Below are 22833 nucleotides of genomic sequence, written 5' to 3' on the forward strand. Positions count from 1 at the left end.
GCGATATGCCCAGAGAACTTGGCCGAGTGAGTTATGACTGATGCATATGCAGACCGGAACACTGTGTTCTATTGTAGCTCTCTGTAAATAGCTAGGGGAATATAGGACGATGGGCCAGTGTTCGGGGTACAGACTTTCGAGGAATCGCAAATGTGGGATATCCCTTCAGTATGCAGATTCCGAGAGAGAGCTGAGAAAAGTACATGCAATCTACAGCAAGAGTTTACTGATTGACAGGAGCAGATTTCACCTCTTACTTTCTTCGCAGTCACGCAAACGTCAACACGCACCGCAATTACCTACACAGTGCATATTGAAAGAACATAACACCATCTCCACACAAGAGGATATTATTTAATGAATTCCTTGTCAGTTCGAATACACAGCAGGTAGTGCCGGCGACCAGTTGTCAGCGCAGGCGCGTGGCGCAGATGGTGAAGACGGTGACACACACGCGCACGTATGGGTTCTGCCACTCGTAGACCAGCGCGTGGTCCATGCCCGGGTGCCAAGCGCATGCGCTCTGCCCGTGCATGCCCGTACCGTCATTGGGGCAGATGACGCACGTTGCTGAACAGACAGCATTCTTATAAGCCACGCGTACCGTCTTAACCTGTTAATGAGCGATACTGGTCATTCACTTCAGCCACAATTGCGAAATGAAAAAGGTGAACATCACTGCTTTCCACCATAAGAGGCCATATTCAGATATTAACTGGATGATTATACACTACTGGCCATTAAAATTGCTACACCAAGAAGAAATGCAGATGATAAACGAGTATTCATTGAAGAAATATATTATACTAGAACTGACACGTGATTACATTTTCACGCAATTTGGGTGCATAGATCCTGAGATCAGTACCCAGAACAACTACCTCTGGCCGTAATAACGGCCATGATAGGCCTGGGCATTGAGTCAAACAGAGCTTGGATGGCGTGTACAGGTACCGCTGCCCATGCAGCTTCAACACAATACCACAGTTCATCAAGAGTAGTGACTGGCGTATTGTGACGAGCCACTTGCTCGGCCACCATTGGCCAGACGTCTTCAATTGGTGAGAGATCTGGAGAATGTGCTGGACAGGGCAGCAGTCGAACATTTTCTGTATCCAGAAAGGTCCGTACAGGATCTGCAACATGCGGTCGTGCATTATCCTGCTGAAATGTAGGGTCTCGCAGGGAACGAATGAAGGATAGAGCCACGGGTCGTAACACGTCTGAAATGTAACGTCCACTGTTCAAAGTACCGTCAATGCGAACAAGAGGTGACCGAGGCGTGTAACCAATGGCACCCCATACAATCACGCCAAGTGCTCCGCCAGTATGGCGATGACGAATACACGCTTCCAATGTGTGTTCACCGCTATGTCGCCAAACACGGATGCGACCATCATGATGCTGTAAACAGAACCTGGATTCATCCGAAAAAATGACGTTTTGCCATTCGTACACCCAGGTTCGTCGTTCAGTACACCACCGCAGGCGCTCCTGTCTGTGATGCAGCGTCAAGGGTAACGGCAGCCGTGGTCTCCGAGCTGATAGTCCATGCTGCTGCAAACGTCGTCGAACTGTTCGTGCAGATGGTTGTTGTTTTACAAACGTCCCCATCTGTTGACTCAGGGATCGAGACGTGGCTGCACGATCCGTTACAGCCATGCGGATAAGATGCCTGTCATCTCGACTGCTAGTGATACGAGGCCGTTGGGATCCTGCACGGCGTTCCGTATTACCCTCCTGAACCCACCGATTCCATATTCTCCTAACAGTCATTGGATCTCGACCAACGCGAGCAGCAATGTCGCGATACGATAAACCGCAATCGCGATAGGCTACAATCCGACCTTTATAAAAGTCGGAAAGGTGATGGTACGCATTTCTCCTCCTTACACGAGGCATCACAACAACGTTTCACCAGGCAACGCCGGTCAATTGCTGTTTGTGTATGAGAAATCGGTTGGAAACTTTCCTCGTGTCAGCACGTTGTAGGTGTCGCCACCGGCGCCAACCTTTTGTGAATGGTCTGAAAAGCTAATCATTTGCATATCACAGCTTCTTATTCCTGTCGGTTAAATTTCGCTTCTGTAGCAATTTTAATGGCCAGTAGTGTATTATAACATTATCATTTTGTGTTTTAAAGTACACTCTAAGAGGAAAAAGACGAGCGACTAAAAATTATTCTAATGGGACGGAAATCGGTAGATGTTACGTACATGCACACACAAACAAATGATTGAAATTTCAGAAAAATTGGGGAATTTATTGAAGGCAAAGAGCTTCGCAAATTGACCAAGTCAATTACACCTTGGTCTACCTCTGGCCCTTATGCAAGCAGTTATTCAGCTTGGCGCTAACTGGTAGAGTTGGATGTTCTGTTGATGGATACCGTGCCAAATTCTGTCCTATTGGCACGTAAGGTCGTCAGAATTACCTGCTGGTTGCAAGGCCCCCGCACAGTGCTCCGAACGTTCTAAATTGGGGAGAGACCCGGCAGCCTTTCTGGCCAGTGCAGGATTTCGCAAGCACGAAGACAATCAGTAGAAACCCTCGAGGTGTGCTGACGGGCATTATGCTGCTGAAGTGTAAGCCCAGGACGGCTTACCATGAAGGGCAACTAAGTGGTGCGTAAAACGTGGTTGACGTACCACTTTGCTGTAACGGTGCCGCGGGTGAAAACCAAAGTGGTATCACCATGAAACGAAATAGCAGCAGAGATCGTTACTACTGGTTGTTCGGCGATATGGAGGGCGACAGTCATCTCACCAATGTGTCGGGAGTCTTCAGACACTTCTTCGGTTATCATCGCGGCTTATTTCGAAGCGGAACTCGTCCCTGAAGACAATTCCACTCCAGTCAGTGAGATTACATGCCGACGACGTCTCTGGAGAAGCCCCGGACAGTGGTGGAATACCAAAATGACTATCGCCCTCCATACTGCCCGACAGCCTGGAGTGATGATCTCGGATACCATTTCCTTTCACAGCAGGACCATTTCGGTTTTCATTCGCGAAGTCGGTGATACCATGTACCCCATTCTGTTGGCCTTCGTGTAAAGCCATCCTGGACCCACATTTCACTGAAATAATGTCCGCCCGCACGCGGCAACTTTTTCTACTGATGATCTTTGTGCTCTACCTTAGCCAGCAAGGTCGCGGGATCTCTGCCAAATTGTAAACGTGCGGAGCATTGTGGGGAGGCCTTCCAACCAGCTTGTGATTTTAACGATCTAATGCGCCAGTAGGACAGAATATGGCACGCTATCTCTCAGGAGGACATCCAACAATCACTGCTAAGTCTAATAAGTGCCTGCATAAGGGTCAGGGGTGGACCAACGCTTTATTGACTTGCTCCGTTTGTGAGGCTCTTTTTCTTGACTAAATCATCCAATTTTTCTGAAATCGTAATCATTTGTTTGTCTGTACACGTACATCACAGCTACCAATTTCTGTCCCATTTGTGTAATTCCTTCGTGATGCGTCTTTTTTTCCCTTGTCTTAGAGTGTATTTCGAAGCCGTGATTGAAATAAAAGTAAATTAAGATACCACTTTGTTATCCTCATTACTCATCACTGTCGCTCTGACTCTCCTACAGTTAACATTAGGTACTTTTCAAATAAATGCACACTGTAATTGTGCAACATACGAAAGTGATTAAGAAAGTACAGGTGTTGGACAAAAATATGTAAACACCAAAACCACAATACATTGCCCCGCCTAATACTGTGTGGGAAAACCGTTGCCAATCAGAAGAAAATAAATGCGGGCCCTTTGTGGATTTAAAGGGAATATTATACAATTCCTTCTGCAAAATAGTGAAACGTCTGGTAATGATGGTGGGGATGGGTAGCAATCACCTCCTCTCACCCCCCCTCCTCCGCCCCCCCCCCCCCTCCCATCCGTACCTTGTCGCCAAAGGAGGCCACAAAGATTCAGTAATATTGAGATCTTGTGACTGTGGTGGCCACGGCAAATTTGACAGTTCATTCATAATCGTTCTTACAAAAGAAGGACGGACGATATGAGCTGAGTGAACAGGGATTCTGTCGTTTTGCAACACGGGATCCCCAGTGGGGAACAATCGCTGTACCATGGGGTGGGTCTGATCAACCAATACACGTAGGTTGGAACTTAAATAGTGGCAACACTGCTGTGGAGACAGTATGCAATGGAATCTACTATTGTCGCTGATAGCACACGTTACTGACATACCCTATTTTACCTCCGAGCAAATGGATTCGCCCGTCCCACGTCACCGACATGCGCACAATCGAGGGAAACACAGTCACTTGTGAGCGAGCGGTCTAACGTAACGGTGTCACTATGTTTTCCAAACAGGAACAACGGAGTTGGATCAAGATTGAATGTGCCAGAGGTCGTGCAGCACGACAGTGTCATCAAATTCTTCAAGAGGCGTTCGGGGAATTGGCATTGCAGTACAGAACAGTGGCACGTTCGGTAAAAACCTTCACCGAAGGTCCGCAGACTGTGTCAGACATGCATCGGGCAGGTCGTCCTAGCGTCTCTGAAGAAGACGTGCATGTGCATGCTTTTGCCGCATTAGTGGACAGTGATCGACGCCATACGATTCGTGACCTCGCCCATGAAACCGGATTAGCACATACGGCTGTGCTTCGCACCCTGAAGGGACGCCTGGGCATGCGAAAAATTGCGCCACGATGGGTTCCGCATGAATTGACGGAAATGCATAAATGGATGCGTTACGACGCTGAGCAGACGCACTTGGAGCGCTATGAGCTCGAAGGAGAGGGTTTCTTACGCCGTATCGTAACACTGAATGAGACATGGGCCACATCGTATGAGCCAAAACCGAAACGCCAATTCAACGAATGGCGTCATTATGGGTCGCTGCGGAAGTTGAAAGTGCGTCAGAGCCCCAGTATGGTGAAAGTTATGGTGATTCTCGTGAACGAGTGTGATGGTGTTGTCCTAACGCTTTACGTACCTCCACGACACACCGTCAATGCATAGTATTACTGTTCGTTTTTGCCACTTGTGACCAGTTTTGCGAAAGAAGCCGCCACATTTTCTGCACAACCCACCCATCATTTTTCACGACAATGCGCGGGCGCATACAGCGCAAGCTGTGGCTGCTCTGTTCGGTCCATGGGACTGGGAAGTACTGTACCATCCATCATACTTCCCGGACTTAAGTAATTGTGACTTCGATTTGATTCCGAAGATGAAGGAACCACATTTTGGCATTCGATTCAGAACTGTTCCAGAGATTCGACAGGCCGTAGACCGCTCCATTCGCACTATCAACATAGCAGGCTCTGCTAACGGTATACTACGCCTTTCGCAAAGGGTTCTACACAACGTTGGTGACTACTTTGAAGGACAGTAACAGGTGCAAACATGTAACTCCTTTGTATCGGTTGTGAATAAATAGTTGCCACTATTTAAGTTCCAACCCTCGTAGTTACATAACCCTTGGCAGAATGCGATCTTGCTGAGTAACCAAGGTGACCATGGAATACCACGATACGGCTGCCCAAATCATCACCGAATCCCTGCCACGTTTCTCTCTTCGCAAGTAAACGAGAAACAGAGTGAAACAAGGTTCATCTGACGAAATGACTGTCTTCCATTGATCCACTGACCAGTCTTTAGGGTTTCGGCGCCACATTTGCCTGTTACTGGCGTTAGTATCAGAAAGAAGTGATTTTGGTAGTCCAGCTCGCTCTAGAATTACCTGCTTATGGAACTGCCTTCATCTTGTTTTGGTGCTGACAGGGTTCGCGAGTGCGACATTCGGTTCTCCAGTTATTTCTGTAGCTGTCGTCCTCTTATTTTTCGTCACAATCCTATTCAATGGTCGTGTGTCACTATCACTCGATTCTCACTTTCATCCAGGTTGTGACTCAGCGAATGTCGTTTCCGTTTTACCTGTATTGCTCTTGAAACGCCAAAGACTTCTACTATCTTAGTTACGGAAGCACCTACCTTATCAACAATTTGCCCACGTTCGAATCCACTTAGCCCCGACATACTGTACTTACAGTCACACAGGACACCGTTCTGACAACGAGTGACAGTTGCAACGTACTGAGCACACTGCAAGGTGCCGTTCGTGGTAAAACACTACAGCGCAACCATCTACATTTATGTTCAAGCATGCATTTCTCGCACTGTTTACGTATTTTTGTCCAGTCCTCATTGAATGTTTTTATCTATGTTCAACATTTCATCTCTTACAACTGGATCCATTTTACCCCCATCTGGTATACGTATCACTTGCTATGTCGAAAAAAGCACTGTAGAGGTAAGAATCACGTATCTGTCGAAGAAGCGGGAGCAGGGGTGGAAAAGACGCGTACCTCTCCCATAGGAGTGGGAATGGAAATGGGGTGATATTTAAGTATAAGAAAGTAACACGTGGAACAATTGCAACGAAATCTGTTCCGGGCTCTCCCATACGTTGCCAAAGTTGTTTTGATTACTCTGCAGAAGCTCTAATGTGAATCCTTTACACATCCTTCATACGGTCCATGTCTCTTTCCATGCGACTTCCAATATTTCGGAAACACTGAAGAAAGACATTCGTCGCCGTCGATTTGCTTCTAGCGAAGAGGTACTATCATCGTTCCGTATACAAATATTTTTACATGAAAGCACTGACTCTCTTGTCTCACAGTGGGATAGATGTTTTAATAGTTACGGAGAATACTTTTGAAATAATAAACAGTTTACTTACATTTTTCCATCTGCCTCATTTTCATTTTACTTACATTTATAAAGGCAGTTTCATTCTGTACAGAATGATTTGTTAATGGTCCTGTCTTCCACATTTGTTGGAAAAAAATTCATATTTTGCATTGACGAAAGTCACTCATAGATTGAATCTGTACGCTGGTCAGGGCGTCAAACCGAGACCCTCCCCTCCGCCGAGCGACATGCTTCCCAGAACGTCAAATCGTTCTGCATTTTACGACTCAAGCTTCCACTGCAAGTACTTCCGCCACTAATTGCTGAACTAGCACTCCAAACAGAACGATTGCGCAGGTGTTGAGGTTCTGGACTCGCTTTTGAAAGTCTCGCAAGCTATCCGAGTATAGATTTTCCATGGTTTCCCTGATTCGGTTATAGAAAATTGTGAGACAGTCTCTTTCAAAAATAGATCGTCGGAAACAATATGTTAAACTTAAAAAAAGAAGAACTGGCCTCTTTTCAGGATATCCACAGGGGCCTATTTTATCTTAATGCTTTAATCTACAAGAGAATCTCGGTAAGTCGTTGTTACAAAAGTTGAAGGCTGTATTTACTTTGTGTGATACTGAGCCGTATAACTGTACATGACTGAGGAAACTTCTGTTATGTGTGAATCCTGTGATTCGAAAATACAATCATAATACACTGAAGAGCCATACAAACAGGTACATGTGCCTAAAATCATGGAGGGCCCCTGCAAGCACGCAGAAGTGCCGCAACACGACGTGGCATGGACTAGACTAATGTCTGAAGTAGTGCTGGAGGGAACTGACACCATTAATCGTGCAGGGCTGTCCATAGATCCGTAAGAGTAAGAGGGGGTGGAGATCTCCTCTGATCAACATGTTGCAAGGCATCCCAAATATGCTCAATAATGTTCATGTCTGGGGAGTTTGGTGGACAGCGGAAATGCTTAAGCTCAGAAGAGTGTTCCTGGAGCCACTCTGTAGAATTTCTGGACGTGTGGGATGTCGCATTGTCCTGCTGGAATTGCCCAAGTCCGTTGGAATGCAGAAGAGACATGGATGGATGCATATGACCATACAGGTTGCTTACGTAAGTGTCACCTGTCAAAGTCGTATCTAGACGTATTTGGGGTCCCTTATAACTCCAACTGCGCACTCTCCACACCATTACGGAGCCTCCACCAGCTTAAACAGTCCCCTGCTGACATGCAGGGTCCAAGGATTCATGAAGTTGTCTCCATACCCGTACACATCCAACCGCTCGAAACAATTTGAAACGAGACTCGTCCGACCAGGCAACATGCTTCCTGTCATCAACAATCCATTGTCGGTGTTGATGGGTCCAGACGAGGCGTAAAGCTTTGTGTCATGCAGTCATCAAAAGTAACCGAGTGGGCCTTCGACACTGAAAGCCCATATCGATGATGTTTCGTTGCGTGCTTCGCACGCTGACACTTGTTGATGGCCCGGCATTGAAAGCTGCAGCAATTTGCGGAAGTGTTGTACTCCTGTCGCGTTGAACGATCCTCTTCAGCGTCGTTGGTTCCGTTGTTGCACGATCTTTCTGCAACCGCAGTGATGTCGGAGATTCGAAGTTTTTCCAGATTCCTGATATTCACGGTACAGTCATGAAATACTCGTACGTGAAAATCCCCACTTGGTCGCTATCTCGGAGATGCTGTGACCCATCGCTCGTGCGCCGACTATAACACCACGTTCAAACCCACTTAAATCTTAATAACCTGTCGTTGTAACAGCAGTAACCGATCTTACAACTTATCTAGGCATGCCTGTTTACGTATCTCTATATTTCAATACGCATGCCTACAAAACTTTCTTTGGCGCTTCAGTGTATATCTGCAAGAGACACCCACATGTTCGCGCCTTTAATGCATGGTAAAGAGATTAACACCTCTTGCAAAACTGTATTACGTAATGAGCATTGCGCCTACGTCAGTTTGTGAACTATTATGTGTGAGCTACGTTTCACAAGAGCAGTGCTTTCTCAATATGGATGAAATTTGGTCATTTATGTGTTATAAGTCTGAAAGTATGTGCAGCAGTAAAGTACTGTGTTTTAGTATAAGCTTCGACCACGAATGACATCTTCGAAATGGGAAATTACATTGTCGGTAACGTAACGAAAATAATTGCTAATTCAATCGAACGCTGCCGTCATTTTGAGCCCCGACCCATCAATAAAAAATGAGTACCAGCCACAATTCGTTACGAGAGAAATTCATATTTCAACGATTCAGTTTACTATTCCAGTTGAACATTTAATTAAAGAACCCACTGTCAATCGTGTGGTCGTTTCACTATTAATTGTTTACTGAGTCAGCAAACATATGGAATAGAGACTATTCTGGTTGGAACGCCATAACTCGAACTGTTGTGTTCTTTCGAAGCCGCTAACAAAACGATGTACTGAGAAATTTATAACAGGCCGTAGTGAGGTTAACTGCAAGTAAAAAAAGTCAGATTCTATTTGACGTATTTAAAATCCACTTGGCGACGAGATCGTTAATGGCAGACATCGAGCTCGGAATAGACAAAGGTAAGGAGGGGTTACTACTAGTATCTCGAAACTTGACTCAAGCGATTTAGGGCAAGTATCGAAAATCTAAATCTGAATGTCCTTACTCTCATATGCGAATCCAGTAGCTTACCATGCGTCTCCTAGATCAGCAAAAGAGGAAACAAAGACATATACAAAATTGTGTTTTTCAGTGAAGACTAATGTTAGATAGGGTTCTTGGAAGGGAAAAAGGGAAAGAAATCAATGAATTTGGCGTTGTTGAATCGAAGCGTGTTATCTCTTTGAAATATACTTGTTTATTCACAGGTGTGTTGATTGCATTTGGTGGTACTGAGACAGTTTGCCAGTTTCATCTCTTATGAGTCTTTCTTCAAAACTAAAAGTTTTAATACGTAAATGGTAAAGAAAGAATGAAAAATGCAGCTAGTGTACTGTTTAGAAAGTAATACGTCAAAGGTCATCTACGGTCTAGTCCAGTTTTGGTGAAAAATGGGTTACAGGCAAAAATGCATACTCTGCATGTAGCTCCACCAGACGGTGCACGAAAACAGCCAGTCATCGTTTGTTGCTGTTCAAACAGAGGTAGCAAGTTCGAGCTGAGTACAGAAACGTCCAAAGTCCAGGACTTCGATTATTTTTCTTCTCAACTGATGGCACCACAGTAAAGTGCGGTACAACTGTACGGAAGAAATTGGCATTGTTGATTTTAGTATTCTTGTGAAAATGGATGAAGTGGTGTGTACCAGCAGTTATGTGAAGAAAAGGGTGAAATATTCTTCGGAATATAAAAGAAACATTATGAAGAAAGCTAAAATTAATGGAGAGGAATATGTGAATTATAGAGGCAAAGCAATTCCGAAAAAGGTGACAGGAGAAGACTGCGAGTGTCGAAGAAGATGTTTCAGTGTTATTGCAGAAGACAACTAAACTGAGGCTATAGCACTTTTTCTGAACATGGAATGCAAGAATGAACAGGACCTTTTCCTGCAAGGACTGATCTCAGCTAGTGATATTAAAAGACACCGCCCAAGAAGTGAGAAGGGGTGCAGGTGTGAAAAATCTTTTAGCTACTTTGTCCTCGTTGGAGACAAACGATATGAGGTGATTAGAAAAGTTTTTCGAAGTATTTATGCAGTTACTGATGCGAGAGTTAAATGAATTCGCAAATTTTAGTGGGCAGACACCGAAAGACGGAAGAGGGAAATGTAAGAGTGTTAATGCTGTGCCGTCAGAAGGAATTGTCAAAATTTCAGATTATATCGGATCATTTACCATTAAGGAAAGTCATTATGGAAGCCGCACTATGCACTACCTTGACTGTGAACTATCTGTGAAGAAAATGCACCAACTTTTTATTGCCAAACATCCTAACTCGCCAGAGAAATACGAGTACTATAATAAGATTTTTCGTGAAAACTTTTCGCTTGCTGTAGGAAGACCTAAAGTAGACACTTGCTGCCTTGCGAAGAGTTGACGTTAAAGAATAAGTCAAAAACATTCTATGAGATAGTAAAACGAGAAACAGTAGCAGAGAAGATTGTCCATATTCGAAGGTCTGAGAAGTTTTATGACGCTATGCAAGATGGGAAAAGACAGTCAGAGACTAATCCTAGAACTACTGATTTATGTTTCGAACACATGCAGAATGTTCAACTTCCTCGTGCCCCGGGGCAAGGACTGTTCTACTTGCGCCAGTTGACTGTTCCAGTATTTTGTATACATAATCCACCTACAAGTCATCTGTTTTTATCTCTATCACGAAGGGAATGTGGAGAAAAGATCCAATGAAGTTTGTACTTTTCTATTAAGCTACATCAGTGAACATATAGTCAAAGATGTGAAAAACGTACTTCTGTTTTCCGATAACTGCCCGCGACGGAACAAACACAACATCGTGATCCGCCTGCATTTAGCTCTCGTGGAGTTAAATTGAACATTTTTACCCTATCCACGGTCTTTCATTCCTGCCATGTGACGGGGTATTTGGGGTAATAAAGAGAGTTCTCAAGAAAGTGGAGAGAATGTACACAATGCATGAATTAATGGAACTTGTAGTAAGTGCAAACTGTAATTTCATGGTGTATTTGGTGGATGGAGATGAAATAGTAGATTTCAAGACCGTGGCTATCAGTTCAAATTGGTTCAAATGGCTCTGAGCACTATGGGACTCAACTGCTGAGGTCATTAGTCCCCTAGAACTTAGAACTAGTTAAACCTAACTAACCTAAGGACATCACACACATCCATGCCCGAGGCAGGATTCGAACCTGCGACCGTAGCGGTCCCGCGGTTCCAGACTGCAGGCTATCAGTTCTTCAGAAGATTTGCTTTTCTATTGAAACATCGAAACGAGATATTCCAAGGGCTGACAAGCTACCACTAAATATTTCAAAGTTTCATCATTTTCGTTATAAATCATCAATGCCACGAGTTGTGGAGGCAATGAATTTCATTAATGGGCTTCAGACCAATAACTTCTCCGTGAAATTTGACCGAAGGAAGAATCCACAGTTGCCAGATGAAAAGTGTTACAAGGTTACGAAACTAAGTACTGGGGTCAAGAAAATGGAAGACAGTAAAAAATGTATACTATTTGTTTCTGACAGTGAAAGTGTGTCATCCTTCTTGACCTACAGCAAATATGCTAGAAACGTTGGGTGGACTTCTCTATTGTAAACATTAAATATTATTTTGTTTTGTTACTTGTTTTTCCTTTTGTAAACAGTGTTAATTAGCGAAAGCATTCAAATATGTCGTATTACAGCTCTGCAATAAACATAATAACTGTGGCCGGCCGCGGTGGTCTAGCGGTTCTAGGCGCGCAGTCCGGAACCGCGCGACTGCTACGGTCGCAGGTTCGAATCCTGCCTCGGGCATGGATGTGTGTGATGTCCTTAGGTTAGTTAGGTTTAAGTAGTTCTAAGTTCTAGGGGACTGATGACCACAGATGTTAAGTCCCATAGTGCTCAGAACCATTTGAACCATAATGACTGTGTACTGTATTCAAAATAAAAATAGTTAATTTGTTTTTGTATTTTTTGAATTTTTTTACCATCAAATGCATTGTTTGCAAAAACAACCTAAATCCACAGCATAAAAAGCTTTTGCAATCCTAATGGGTTAGCATGTAGGTGTGAGATGTTGACAATGAAACTGTTGAGTGCTAGTTAATCTTCAGCTTAGGTTTCACTGTATTCTAATAATTTATATAGTACTTAAAATATTTTTCTCATTTTGCTTAAAAGTAGGTGAATCATATTTTTTAAAATTAACCAACTACAGTTTAGAGTAAAGATACTTCGATAAACTGGTACCATTCGCCTGACTGAAATCGCAATTCATTGTTGAGATAGACGAAAACGATTGAAATAATCATTTATCATCTTAAAAGAAAATAATCAAGTTTCTAGAATTTTTAGAAAGCCATATTGAACAGACAGTAAAATCCATGCCCAGTCATGTCAGCCACAATGTTACAAAACATTTGGCTTTTATGCAGCACTTACATCACTTAACAGACTTTCTTTGCAACTAGAAGAAAATAATGAAAGAGTTTAACATCTTACAACAGACAGCTGTCTTAATGACTATAAGGGAACAAGAGTCATAAAAATGTGTAGTAACATTATGAGATACTTTTTTCTCTTTATCTCACACTTTTTAATATTTTTGTAGCTTTTACATTTAGAGGAAGTGGTGGTAATATGGCCCCCGCAACAAATATGGCCTCCCTTAATATCTTAATAACATTTAGCTGAACTCTAGTGGTGACAGCTGGAACAAGTCTACTAGTATCCTCACTGGCGTGTAGGAGCGCTGAAAGCAGGTCAGTCCAGTGGTTGAGTGACAGTGAGGTTATATTTTTCAAGATCCTGTTCAAAACTTTGAGAGCTATGTTAATTTCACTTTATTAACGTACCATTACTGGTTAATACATAGATGTAAGCACCATGCATACAACCTAGAAAGTATTGGCAACAGTTTCAAATAGATTAAAAGGTGTGGTATTCTTTCGTTGCCAGGATTTGAATCGCGCGCCAAAAACAAAACAACCAATCAGAGACTGTGCTCGACATCTATAGAGAAGCCCATAGAGCATCACAGAGAGGCCCAGAGAGCATCCCAGAGTGCCCCAGAGAGCTAAAACACCAAGAAGAATCGCTTCTCGGCTTTTGGCAAGATCAATGTGTAGTATCTTTGGCCCTTAAAAGGGCCGTTTGTTGAGAACTGCTTTCAATGATTATATAAAGTACAATCACCCACAATGCGACAATCTTCCAAAGAAGAAGGACCACTAGCCTTCACCCATAAGTGAACGCTAGAATCAGAATTTATCTTACAACGTCTACGACAAGACAAAGACAAACTCCCGTGAGGTAAAAGGTAAGAACCCTCACTAGCAATAATAATTTCAGAAACAGGTATAGTACGGTAAGCTAAGATTTCCCGAGTTTCAAAGGATTCCAAACCGGCTCTTCCTGCATTGTTGCAAGCAACGAAAGCTACAGTTAACCATCCGTTACCCAAACTGGAGGAAGAAGAAACTTTCATTAAGGACAAAATTTAACCTCGCACCACAAAATAAAGTAGATCCATTAATAAGAACAAATTGAGTAGTTTTACCTACTCCTCTTGTTTCGTTCTTTTTACCCTTCGCAGAAGATGTCGAAGCACCAAGGGTAAAAAGAACGAAACAAGAGGAGTAGGTAAAACTACTCAATTTGTTCTTATTAATGGACCTACTTTATTTTGTGGTGCGAGGTTAAATTTTTCCTTAATGAAAGTTTCTTCTTCCTCCAGTTTGGGTAACGGATGGTTAACTGTAGCTTTCGTTGCTTGCAACAATGCAGGAAGAGCCGGTTTGGAATCCTTTGAAACTCGGGAAATCTTAGCTTATCGTACTATACCTGTTTCTGAAATTATTATTGCTAGTGAGGGTTCTTACCTTTTACCTCACGGGAGTTTGTCTTTGTCTTGTCGTAGACGTTGTAAGATAAATTCTGATTCTAGCGTACACAAGGTGTAGGTGACTGTAATATGGCCCCCACTGGTGCTTGTAATGTGGACCCAGGGTCTGTAAAATGTTTTCATTTTTGTTTTCAGATGCCTAGGACTAATCTGGCACCTAAACTACCTCCCAAAAGGCAGGCGTGAGACAAAAACAAAACGCGAGAGGCAGTGTCTGCTGTTATAGGCAAAACGACGAGAGTTAAAACAGCATCGAATCATTTTTCTGTCCCAAAAACAACTCTGCGCCGGTATGTGTGTGAGGATAATACCTACCAGATAGCAGATGTTGACACTAAAAATCTTGGAGGAAGACGAGCTCTACCAGCAGCCCTAGAAAGTGAACTAGTGGATTACTTACACTATATGGAGGGCTAATTCTATTGTTTTACTCGTATGAATGTTCGAAAAATGGCCTACCAGCTTACAGTTAGGAATGGAATTGCAACAAACTTCAGAAATGAAATTGCTGGAAGGGCTTGGCTTGAGCATTTTCTTCGACATCATCAAGATAAGCTTTCAATTAGGAAGCCAACCAGAACGTCGTATGCTCGAGCAAAAGGCGTTACCCGTGAGAAAGTTAACTCATTCTACGACTTGCTACAAACTGAATATGTGTGTCTTTGACAGAGGAACTGTAACAGGTCATGTGTATCGGGATGTCATTTTGCTTTTCAGGGGTGCAGTGGATCCCACCTTCCTCCCGATGGATGATAATGCACGGCCCCACTGACCTGCCATTGTCGAGGAGTACCTTGAAACAGAAGATATTAGGCGAATGGAGTGGCCTGCCTGTTCTCCAGACCTAAACCCCATCGAGCACGTCTGGGACGCTCTCGGTCGACGTATCGCCGCACGTCTTCAAACCCCTACGACATTTCAGGAACTCTGACTGGCACTGGTGCAAGAATAGGAGGCTATACCCCAGCAGCTGCTCGACCACCTGATCCAGAGTATGCCAACCCGTTGTGTGGCCTGTGTACGTGTGCATGGTGATCATATCCCATATTGATGTCGGGGTGCATGCGCAGGAAACAGTGACGTTTTGTAGCACGTGTGTTTCGGGACGGTTTTCTCAACTTATCCCCAATACCATGGACTTCCAGATCTGTGTCGTGTGTGTTCCCTATGTGCCTATGCTATTAGCGCCAGTGTTGTGTAGTGCCACGTTCTGTGGCACCACATTCTGCAATTATCCTTAATTTATGAGCATGAGTGTAGGTTTTGTAGTGTTCGGTCCAGGTGATCAGGGTGTAACATTTCCCACTTCCGTTAACGTATACGGAAATAAGGCAACTGGACAGTAAGCAGACCAAGCTTAACTTCTCTCAGAACGAACATTTGGTAGTCAACAGACCTACAAACTTGCTGTTCTTCTCGAGGCCCACGAAGCGGCCGAGGCAGCTCTCCAGGATGGCGTTGATCCACATCTCGACGCGGTGCTCCTGGAACTCGGCGTCGCCCACAACGGCGTCCAGCGCCTCCTGCACCGCCGTCCCGATCTCCTCCCTCAGGTAGGACGACTGCGAATCGATTACATGCAGGTGTCACCGTCACCGATAGAAACAGTAAAGGTCCAAAGGTCCACCTAGCTCACTTATCAATGACACGAAATGTATTCTCAGCTGAGAATACTGTATAAACCGCCTCCAGCTGTATGATGGAATGACAGTGAAAATTTGTGATGGACAGTGACTCGAACCCGCATTTTCCGGTGGAAGCGAGCGGTCGCCTTAACCGCTTTCACACTGGACTCGCATTCGGACGGACGACGGTTCAATCCCGCGTCAGGCCATCGTGATTTAGGTTTTCCGTGATTTCTCTAAATCGCTCCAGGTAAATGCCAGGATGGTTCCTTTGAAAGGGCACGGCCGACTTCCTTTCCCGTCTTTCCCTAACCCGATGAGACCGATGACCTCGCTGTCTGCTCTCCTCCCCCACAACAACCCAACCCAACCTTAACCGCTTTGATTATCCGAACACGGCTCAAGGCCGCACTCAAATTTCCACATGTTGTAATGCATGTGTCGTACCTGTGTACACTAATCAAACGTCAGCACCTTACGCACAACTGTCTCGGTTAAGTGCATACAAGTCCGAAGATTTCCAAAACTCCTCTCTCATTTGCTTTATGACCAATGCATACAGTCCCTCATATCTCTCCTCGACATTATCACTCTTGCATGGACAACACAGCAGAAAGATTCGTTCCCATCAGACAAAACTGCTTTCTGTCCGTTTCTACCACACAGGCGCCTTCGACAAGTCGACCTCCGTAGCAGGAAATGGAACGGTCTCCCTCACCATACCGGAAAACTGAATCACATTTCCGGCTTGACAACAGTAATAACTCTTACGTTTGCTTTAATCATACTGCTTACCCTCTCACAACTAAGAAACCATCCTTTCCTGTCATCAGATTTCTCTTTTCCCAACGTCCCTAGCTAGGGCAGTGCGTATGAACCACTCTGTCATAGACCTCGTTGTGTCACAATGTCACGGTTTTCTGTACAAACAATTAGATATCTTGCTCCTATCACCAATGTTTATAGTATTATTATTGTCTATTTTATCATTAATACCTGTTGTATTTCTATTATCACTGTCATGGCTCTTAGTTTTTACACTGAAGGGCCAAAGAAACTGGTACACATGCCTAATATCGTGTAAGGCTCCCGAGAGCGCGCAGAAGTGCATGGCATGAACTCGTCTAATGTCTGAAGTAGTGATGGAGGGAACTAGAGCGGCCTGAGCTAGCGAGGCGAGAGCATCGCTGCCGTTGCGCGCTACGCTTACTCTGCCGTTGAGAGCTTGTGAAGAGGTTTCTGTGCTGTGGGCGCCGTGGAAAGCAAATTGTCGTGTGTTGTTTTCACAACGCCCGCAGATTGTCGTGTTCTGCGCCCCGCAGCATGGGAAAGAAGTATGCACAGAGGAAATCTGCTGCTACGAAGGGTCCTTCGGTTGTGCGACTCACTGAGTCTCCAGACCATGCAAGGAACTCCCGAGAAGACGAGTCGCAGCCTGTCCCCTCTTTGTACGTCAAGTGCAAAGGCGGGTGGACAGCGCTGTTCGACACCATGACGAATTGCGCTACTAACGAGGTGGTCTACGAGTCTGTCGATGCAGACACGCTGATCTGCGTTCGAGCTGCAAACGTGGCCGACCACAGGGCGATCAAGGCCGCAGTGGCCGACCACATTGCCGACGCGCCGCCAGCGCGTGAGAGGGCACCTTCCGTAGGAAGGGTGAAGACGACCGAGGCACTCCTCAGGGGGTTACCTAGTTGCTGTGATGAGGCAGCGGTCCGGGAAGGGCTACTGCGACCCAGGTTTGGTAATTCAAACGCAAGGTTGTACAACCGGACCAACAAGAAGAGGGCGCCGCTCTATGCCGTGACCGTGCATCCTGTGACTCCTGATTAAAAAACTAACATGTTTACGGGGGTGACAGTAGAACTTTTGGTTTGGTCACCACGTTGGTGTGGGCGTGGAGGGGCCCCATCCTATATAAAATGGAGGGAACTGACACCATGAATGCTGCAGGTTTGTGCATAAATCTTTAAGAGTACGAGGGGGTGGAGATCTCTTCTGAACAGCACATTGCAGGCGTCGCAGATATGCTCAATAATGTTCATGTCTGGGGAGTTTGGTGGCCAACCGAAGTGGTTAAACTCAGAAGAGTGTTCCTGGAGCCAATCTGTAGCAATTCTGGAAGTGTGGGATGTCGTATTGTCCAACTGGAATTGCCCAAGTTCGTCGGCTTGCACAATGGACATGAATGGATGCCGTCGATCAGACAGGATGGTTACGTAAGTGTCACCTTGTAACCGCTCTTTAGAGAGCGGGTATTCAGAAACGAATATTAGACTAAATTCTGTAATACGAAATGACCCAAGAGGCAAAAAACGGTAGTTGTAACTGCAAGTAATAGTTAGTTAAAATTTTACAAAGGGTAGATATTTGAAATAGAGGAACGCCAAGTAGTACACAGAAAATCCAAAGAAGACATAACAGAGCTGCGTTTTGTTTTGAATATAATATATAAACCAATACGCAGCATTGTTAGCTTGCTTGAGTCTTTGTTCTCAATGGTGCATGTTCGCAATCGTCCGTGGTAGTCGGAAGTTAGGGATTATAAGCCTAATTAAATATCATTCTGATAACTGGATTATACATTGGAGTGGTGGATAATAGATTATTTTGAAATATTGGGACAGAAGATAGTTGGACCTTATCATAATGATAACTTTGCCGATCGTTGTCAAGGCGATTCTGTTAATAAACGAGACGTGAGATATAGTGCCCGAGAAAAAACTAAATTTGTGCTGGAACAGAAAATGAAACAACTCGAACTTATAATTAATATCGTGTCGTGAGAATTAAGAAGCTTAGTCATTGTAAAGCCAGAGACATATTTATGATTTATCAGATATTAATGGTAAAGGACAGTTTCATGGGAAGTCATATCTATGGTGATAGGAACGCGAAGGAATGTGGTACGGACTGACTGTTATTATACCGAAACGATACACACTAGGATCAACCCCTTCTTCATTTATTCCCCAGTGCCATCTCACATTAATTTAAGAAGTGAATTGTGCCAATCCACAAGACTTTCTCCGTGTTTTCTAAATCCCAAAAATCAGGTTGTACATAGACAATTATATCTGTGAATATTCAAGGATTATTGAGAAAAGCTGATCAACCTGTTAGAAATAGATAATAGGGTTTACTACGAAGGTAACTAAATCAAATTATTTGGGAAGCAAAAATTAGAAAAAATAGACTGGAACCCGATTGCTTTGTTATCCCCGAGTAATAAATAAAATCACTGTCTTATGGATCCATCGTGGTTGGAAGTGTATGAAATATCTCTGGAAATAGAAAACGATATCAATTTTCAACTGTTAGCTCACACAATTAGATTCACAACGTGCTTCAGAGATGTTTTATGCCCGACCCACACGGCAGGGAATGGTTCTTAACTAGGGGGGAGGGGACGACGACGACGACGACGACGACGACGACGACGACGACGAAGCTACATCTATGCAATCGCGACGACGGTGGGTGTGTGGGCATAAACTGTCAGAGTCGTATCTAGACGTGTCAGTGGTCATATCACTCCAACTGCGCACACCTCACACCATTACAGAGCCTCCACCAGCTTGAACAATTCCCTGCTGACATGCAGGGTCCATGGATTCATGAGGTTGTCTCCATACCCGTATACGTCCATCCGCTTGATACAACTTGAAACCAGGCTCGTCCAACCAGGCAACGTGTTTCCAGTGAACAACAGTCCAATGTCGCTGTTGGCGAGGCGTAAAGCTTTGTGTCATGCAGTGATCAAGGGTAGACGAGTGGGCCTTCGTCTCCGAAAGCCCATATCGATGATGTTCTGACACTTATTGATGGCCCAGCATTGAAATCTGCAGTAGTTTGCTGAAGGGTTGCACTTCTGTCACGTTGAACGATTCTCTTCATTCGTCGTTCGTCTCTTTCTTGCAGGATCTTTTTCCGTCCGCACCGATGTCGGAGATTTGATGTTTTCCCAGATTCCTGGTATTCATGGTACACTCGTGACATGGTCGTACGGGAAAATCCCCACTTGATCGCTACCTCTGAGATGCTGTGTCCCATCGCTTGTGTGCCGACTGTGAGACCACGCTGAAACTCACTTAAATCTTGATAACCTGCCATTGCAGTAGCAGTAACCGATTTAACAACTGCGCCAGAGACTTGTGTTATTCTGCTTGCTTACATAAACCTGTGTTTGAACACGCATGCCTATACCAGTTTCCTTGGCGCTTCGGTGTATTTACTTATGTTATTTATTTAACGTGATCTGATCACGGCCGTCAGGCACTCTCTTACGTCGGACCAGGATTTCACAAACACAGTAACTTTTTTGCACCATAGATATTTAAGAAATAACACGCAGCAGATTTTGAGATCAGGGCGACCGCAGCCTGGACAATTATTTTGAAAAGGTAAGAACGCTTTAACTGTAAGTCCTTTATTTAAAGGCACGATTGGTATCGCAGCATTTTAGCTGCATCGTCAGGTGCAATAAAATTAAGTCACTAGCGTTCATAATCAGCAAATTTTCCATAAGTTGTGGATGTCATAAAGGAAACCACAAAGAGCAATCTCGTGTAACCATGAGTAACATACGGTGAGGTAAAGTGTCCCCATATGTCGTAATGGTGATCAAACCATAGAATGCATATGACCATCTACGGAATAAAGCTGAGCAAATAACGGTCACCCACTTGCCAACAGCAAGTGCGCACACGGGACTGTGTGCTAAAGAGGCAAAGTGTCAGGACGTTAGTTGTTACATGACGAGAGCGAAAATTTGCTGATTATGAATGCTACGTCGTTCAATTCTCTTTTTTTCCATCTGAACATGATGCAAGTAAAATGCTACGAACCGGTTGTGCCTATAAATACAGTACTTGCAGATGAAGTGGTCTATCTTTTCAAAATAAGAAATAATAATTTTAATGTGACAAATGATATTAAAATGATTTGAGTTTCTGTAGTGTCAATGTGAGTAAGTTCTACAGACTACGAACTAATAAAGTTGATACTGGCAATATTTGTACTTTTGCTGCTATCATTAAGAGTGATGATAGTAATAATAATAATAATAATAACAATAATAATGACAGTGGATGATATAAAAATAACAGATGTTTTATGGTATAGCTAGTTCTGGAGAGGCTACACAAGCTAAGGATACTGGGAAATGAGGAAGAAAGATGTGTAAGGGTAACGAGTGCATGCAGGGACAATGACAATCATAATTTTCGCTTTAGTGGCTGACTGTCGTCTGAAGTTGGAGTTGTTATTCAGTTCTCTAATACAATACGTAATGTTTTCTACAGTCAGGCTCCTGTTACTGAGAAGGACGCTGAGAAAATAGCTGAACGTTGGAGGCGCACAGCAGCGATTTTGCTCTGTTGGGAACGGGTGCCTCTGCCATATTGTTCAGATAAGAACATTAAGGTCGAGGAGAGATATGGGGGATGGTATACGTTGATAAGATAGCATAGAAAACAAATGATATGGAAATCAGTGCACTTGTCTGCACGCATCCAGGATAGCTAAGCTTATGATGGTGAAGTATTATCAAACAGCCGAACATCACAGATACAACAAACACAGGCATTCATAATCAGTTCCAAACGCCGTGATCTTTCCTGAGAAAGACCTTGCGCAGGATAACGTCGCCGTATTCAGTGACTCAATGTATAAGTGTTTGTAAAAGTTTCTTTTTCCGATGGAGAGGGAGGGGTTTTTATACATTTATAGGTCATCGAGAGATGCCTTCTTACACATTGTAGTTATGTGCTCAGTACACTTTAAATTTTCATCTGTTATTTTTCATAGACTCTTTGTTGAAGCAGAGAAGTTGATATTCGTCCCATTTAGCGTTAAAGATGATAGGGATTCTCGATATTTTGGGCTAATAAGCTTAGAACGACCGACCATTACCACTTGCGTTGTCAATGTGTTGAACGTTAACCCTGTGTCCAATGCCCATTTCGATAGTGCGCACGGTCCGGTATTGAGATTCTCGACAGCTGTCTTTAGGTATATTGGTTTTCCATTTAGATACAACTAGAGATCATCAGCGTGTGTATGGGTATGTGTGTGTGTGTGTGTGTGTGTGTGTGTGTGTGTGTGTGTGTGTGTGTGTGTGTGTGTAGGTTTGTCGGGTGAGGGCTGGGGGATGTTTGCCAATGTCAAATGCCAATGCAGCACTACGCCACCAGCTTGCAAGATTTTGAATATGTAGGCAGGAAAGACTTTGTTAATAACGTAAATGTCTTTCCTTTAAATATTACACAATTAGCATACTAAGCCGAAACAGCAAAGGAAGTTACTCACATAACTCTTTAAACCGTGTAATGAAGCTTCTTCTTCTTCCTCCATGTCGTTAACTTAAAGTGTAGCAGACGTAGGCGGAAAAAATCCCTGTTTACAACTGAACTGTTATTCAGTGCTCTCGCCTTCGGCTGAAACATAGTAGCGGCCAATAACGGTGTTACGCGTTCTCTGGAAAATGATTGCTGATATTTAGTAGCAAATAATAAAGTCACTTATCATGGTAATATTTAGTTATCCTACAAACATAATTGGTGATGTCACGTTAGTTTTGTATACATATATCCACAGTAGTCACAATTAATATGTCGCTCATTATTATCGTACATTTACTTTCAAATGATAACGAAAAATGCTGACTGTCGGCAAATTCATAAATATTATAAAAGTGGATGCGTGTATGTATGTTCAATATCTCCTCCTAAACCATAGAACAAATTTAAACCAAACTTAGTACACATGGCCTTCGTGACTAAATTGCGCGAGGACATTCGCTGTTGTGCAAGCACACTCCTATCGCCAGCATTTCCCTTCTTCTTGTTTTGAATGCTCGTTTTGAATTATTTAGCTGACAGAAGAAATATTTCAATTGATCGATGAAAGGAGGAAGTCCGAAAATGTTACCGAGCGAAGTGGCGCAGTGGTAAGCACGCTGGACTAGCATTCGGAAGGACGACGGTTCAATCCCGCGTCC

At 43.8% G+C, this 22833-nt stretch overlaps 1 protein-coding gene across 1 annotated transcript; it reads right to left on the reverse strand.

Moving 5' to 3' along the window:
- Positions 1-409: 409 nt before the first annotated feature.
- LOC126263959 (dynein light chain Tctex-type 1-like) lies at positions 410-22187 on the reverse strand. Its single transcript, XM_049960961.1, has 3 exons — positions 22143-22187; positions 15606-15767; positions 410-613 (listed from the first exon to the last, which is right to left on the reverse strand). The coding sequence occupies exons 1-3, from the start codon at positions 22185-22187 to the stop codon at positions 410-412; spliced, it is 411 nt and encodes a 136-aa protein (XP_049816918.1).
- Between the last annotated feature and the right edge of the window lie 646 nt (positions 22188-22833).

The sequence above is a fragment of the Schistocerca nitens genome, chromosome 1 (genome assembly GCF_023898315.1).
Source record: "Schistocerca nitens isolate TAMUIC-IGC-003100 chromosome 1, iqSchNite1.1, whole genome shotgun sequence".
NCBI classification, from domain to species: Eukaryota; Metazoa; Arthropoda; class Insecta; order Orthoptera; family Acrididae; genus Schistocerca; species Schistocerca nitens.